This window comes from Pinus tabuliformis, chromosome X (genome assembly GCF_031772625.1).
Source record: "Pinus tabuliformis cultivar Carrire ecotype Pingquan chromosome X, CPIR1, whole genome shotgun sequence".
Classification (NCBI taxonomy): Eukaryota; Viridiplantae; Streptophyta; class Pinopsida; order Pinales; family Pinaceae; genus Pinus; species Pinus tabuliformis.
The window spans coordinates 1517553087-1517555843 of NC_142308.1; the positions used below are offsets into that span (position 1 = coordinate 1517553087).

At 42.2% G+C, this 2757-nt stretch overlaps 1 protein-coding gene across 1 annotated transcript; it reads left to right on the forward strand.

The window, feature by feature from the left end:
- Positions 1–1718: 1718 nt before the first annotated feature.
- On the forward strand, positions 1719–2460 carry LOC149145823 (pentatricopeptide repeat-containing protein At1g06140, mitochondrial-like). The gene is made up of 3 exons (XM_089452570.1): positions 1719–1907; positions 2008–2238; positions 2347–2460. The coding sequence occupies exons 1-3, from the start codon at positions 1719–1721 to the stop codon at positions 2458–2460; spliced, it is 534 nt and encodes a 177-aa protein (XP_089308696.1).
- Positions 2461–2757: the final 297 nt, after the last annotated feature.

Genomic DNA, 2757 nt, shown 5'->3' on the forward strand with positions numbered 1-2757 from the left:
GAAGGAACAAGTGGATTCCGCACGGCAGAAAGAGGCAGTCCTTAAAGCACACATCTAGCCTTGGATTGATGAGGCCTTCCTCATCACTGTCGACATCAAAGGAAATCTCGCACAAATGAAGGTGACGCATGCCTTACGACAGGGATTTTCCCCCGACAGTGAGCATTCGTTCGAAAGAGTGGAGCAAATCCAGTAAACTACAGAACAGTGCACTACGAACCTTCACACAACACAGGCACAGTTGGAGGGGCTCTGTGCCAAGATTGCCACACCAGCCGAGTGACTCGGGACGAGCCACGATGATTGTGTTGAGGGCCTGTTGGGCATGGGATCCCCTGCATCATATTTTTGGGGCTCAAATCCCAAGTTTTGGTCAAGTATATTATAATAATCCATGAATGGCGGGGGTGGAGCGCGAAGTCTAGGATGATTCATAGGGTTGTTCGCCCTAAAATATTGTAAGTTAATGTAAAGTTGTGCCAGCCTACTCATGGCCAGCAGACCATGGGATTGTATAAATAGAGCGAGGCTCTAAGTGTAAAGATAGGGAATGATAGAGAGAATAGAGAAGGCATGGTTCGAGCTTAGAGTTGGATCTGAAGTGTACTAGGTCATAGTAGTAGTAAGAGGCTCTGCAGCTGAGTGTGCAGAGGCCTAGTAGAGTCCGTAGCTGAGTGTGTGGACCCCTACAGCTGAGTGTGCAAGGCGGGATCGAGTCTGTAATTGGGATTGAAAGCTAATAAAGAGAAGTTTTACTCTGTGCATCTATTCTTGAATCAATATTTTGTGGTTATGCATTACTTTTACTCTGTCTATTTACTGCGCACAATTGGATAAATACTTGTATGAATGCTTATATATGAAAACACTCTAAGTAATATGCTAACAGTGCATAATTAAGAAAGTGTTGGGTACATAACATGGGTCGCGCTACGGCTAGGAATGTACGAAGAGAGTATCATGGGGCGTGGGGTGCCCGCTGGTGCACGTAGCACAGTAAGAGCGAAGGGTGAACCATGTACCAATTCCATCATATCAGACATCCGCAGGGTGCAAAAACTTGGTTCTAGCACCCTCCCATACTATTTTAGGTGAGACCTCAGTCCACGCCCTGCAGACTGTTCCCGAAAGGGCCAGTAGTACCCAAATTTAGCGCAAAATCACTTCTGACCCTAGGTCAGGCCCCACTAAGCCAACACTGATGTTTCCCACATGTTTATACAACAGGGAGAGTTGAGTCCACACCATGTTGCACAAGTTCTGAAATCATATACAGATCCAAAACAAGCATTGACTTCTTGACATGGGTAGCTCATAAAACAAAATTCCTACACCACACAGAGGCATATGATTCTATCCTAGAAATTTTGAGCTCAGCCCACATGTTCAATTCAATGAAAGAAATTATGGATTTGATGGAGGAAAAACACTATAAGCCTAATTCCATGACTTTTATAACAATTTTTTGGGGTATTTGGGTTTAGAGGAGTTATCTAGCAAGCTCCTCTAGCCCAGGAAGAGATGAAAGAATATGGGTTTGTGCTAAATAGCATGTCATACAATGGTCTAATAACTCTACTGTTAAAATCTAGATTTTAGAGAGAAGCCATGGATGTATACAAGAAGATGATATCAGAAAACTTGTACCCAACATGAAATGCTATTCTGCACTTATGAGTTCCTAGGGGAAAAGGGAGAAATCAAAACTTTTTATAGAAATGCAAAGGTTGGGCTTGAAGCCCAATGTTTACACCTTCACAATCTACATCAAAGTTCTAGGGAGAGTTGGGAGAGTGGATGAAGCATGTGGTATGTTGAGACAAATGAAGACAGAGGGCTGTGAATTGGATATCATGGCCTTCACTGCATTGATGGATGCTCTTTGCAATGCTGGTAGACTGAATGAGGCAAGGGAATTGCTAAGTGAATGAGGAGAAGCAAATGCAGGCCTGATTCTGTCACATACAATACTCTAATCCACAAGTATGGTGATTTTGGAGACATCAGTGTTGTCCAGGAGCTTTGGAGGAGATGGAGGATAATGAGTGTGTGCCAGACGTGATTACCTTCACTACTCTTATGAATGCCCTCTGCATAGCAAGAAAAGTTGATGAGGCCTTTGGAGCATTGGATAAGATGGTGAAGAAGGGAAACTCTCCCAATTCGATTACTTACAATTCTTTGATTATTGGGCTTCTCAAGACTAACAGATTAGAAGAAGCACTGAAACTTTTGCAGGTAATGCATACTAATGAATGAAAACCCACTTCTTTTACCTATAATTTCTTCATGGATTACTATGTTAAGGAGGGAAAGTTCAATGAAGCATATCAAGTCTTTTGGCAGATGAAGTGGAAGGGCATTGCTCCTGATTTTGTTTCCTTCAATCTTTGTATTGATTGTCTTGGAAGAGCAGGAAAAGTTAGAGAAGTGAAGGACCATCTTGAAGAGATGAGATAAGTAGGCCTTTCTCCTAATAATATTACATATAACATGATGATAAGATGATATTGCAAAGCAGGGAAGGTTGATAAGGCCACTAAGCTATTACAAACATTAAATATTTTGTAGATACCACTGTCTCCATGACCAACCCAAATTCTTCCTTGATGCAAGGTCAGAAACTTATTGGTTGCATGGCTGGAAGTCCTCTATCTCACATTTTAGGTTCTTTGGATCAAGTGCATGGACCCACTTGTATCATGAAAGACATGATATATCTCCTGTCCATTAGACTCCTCATAGGACTTTGGTTGG

Bases quoted from the DNA above. Each gene is read 5' to 3' on its own strand.
- LOC149145823 (XM_089452570.1), top strand. From the start codon at position 1,719: ATGCAAAGGTTGGGCTTGAAGCCCAATGTTTACACCTTCACAATCTAC. The intron at 1,908-2,007 runs GCAAGGGAATTG...TGGAGACATCAG, and splicing joins ATGCTGGTAGACTGAATGAG to TGTTGTCCAGGAGCTTTGGA. The intron at 2,239-2,346 runs GTAATGCATACT...GTCTTTTGGCAG, and splicing joins AAGCACTGAAACTTTTGCAG to ATGAAGTGGAAGGGCATTGC.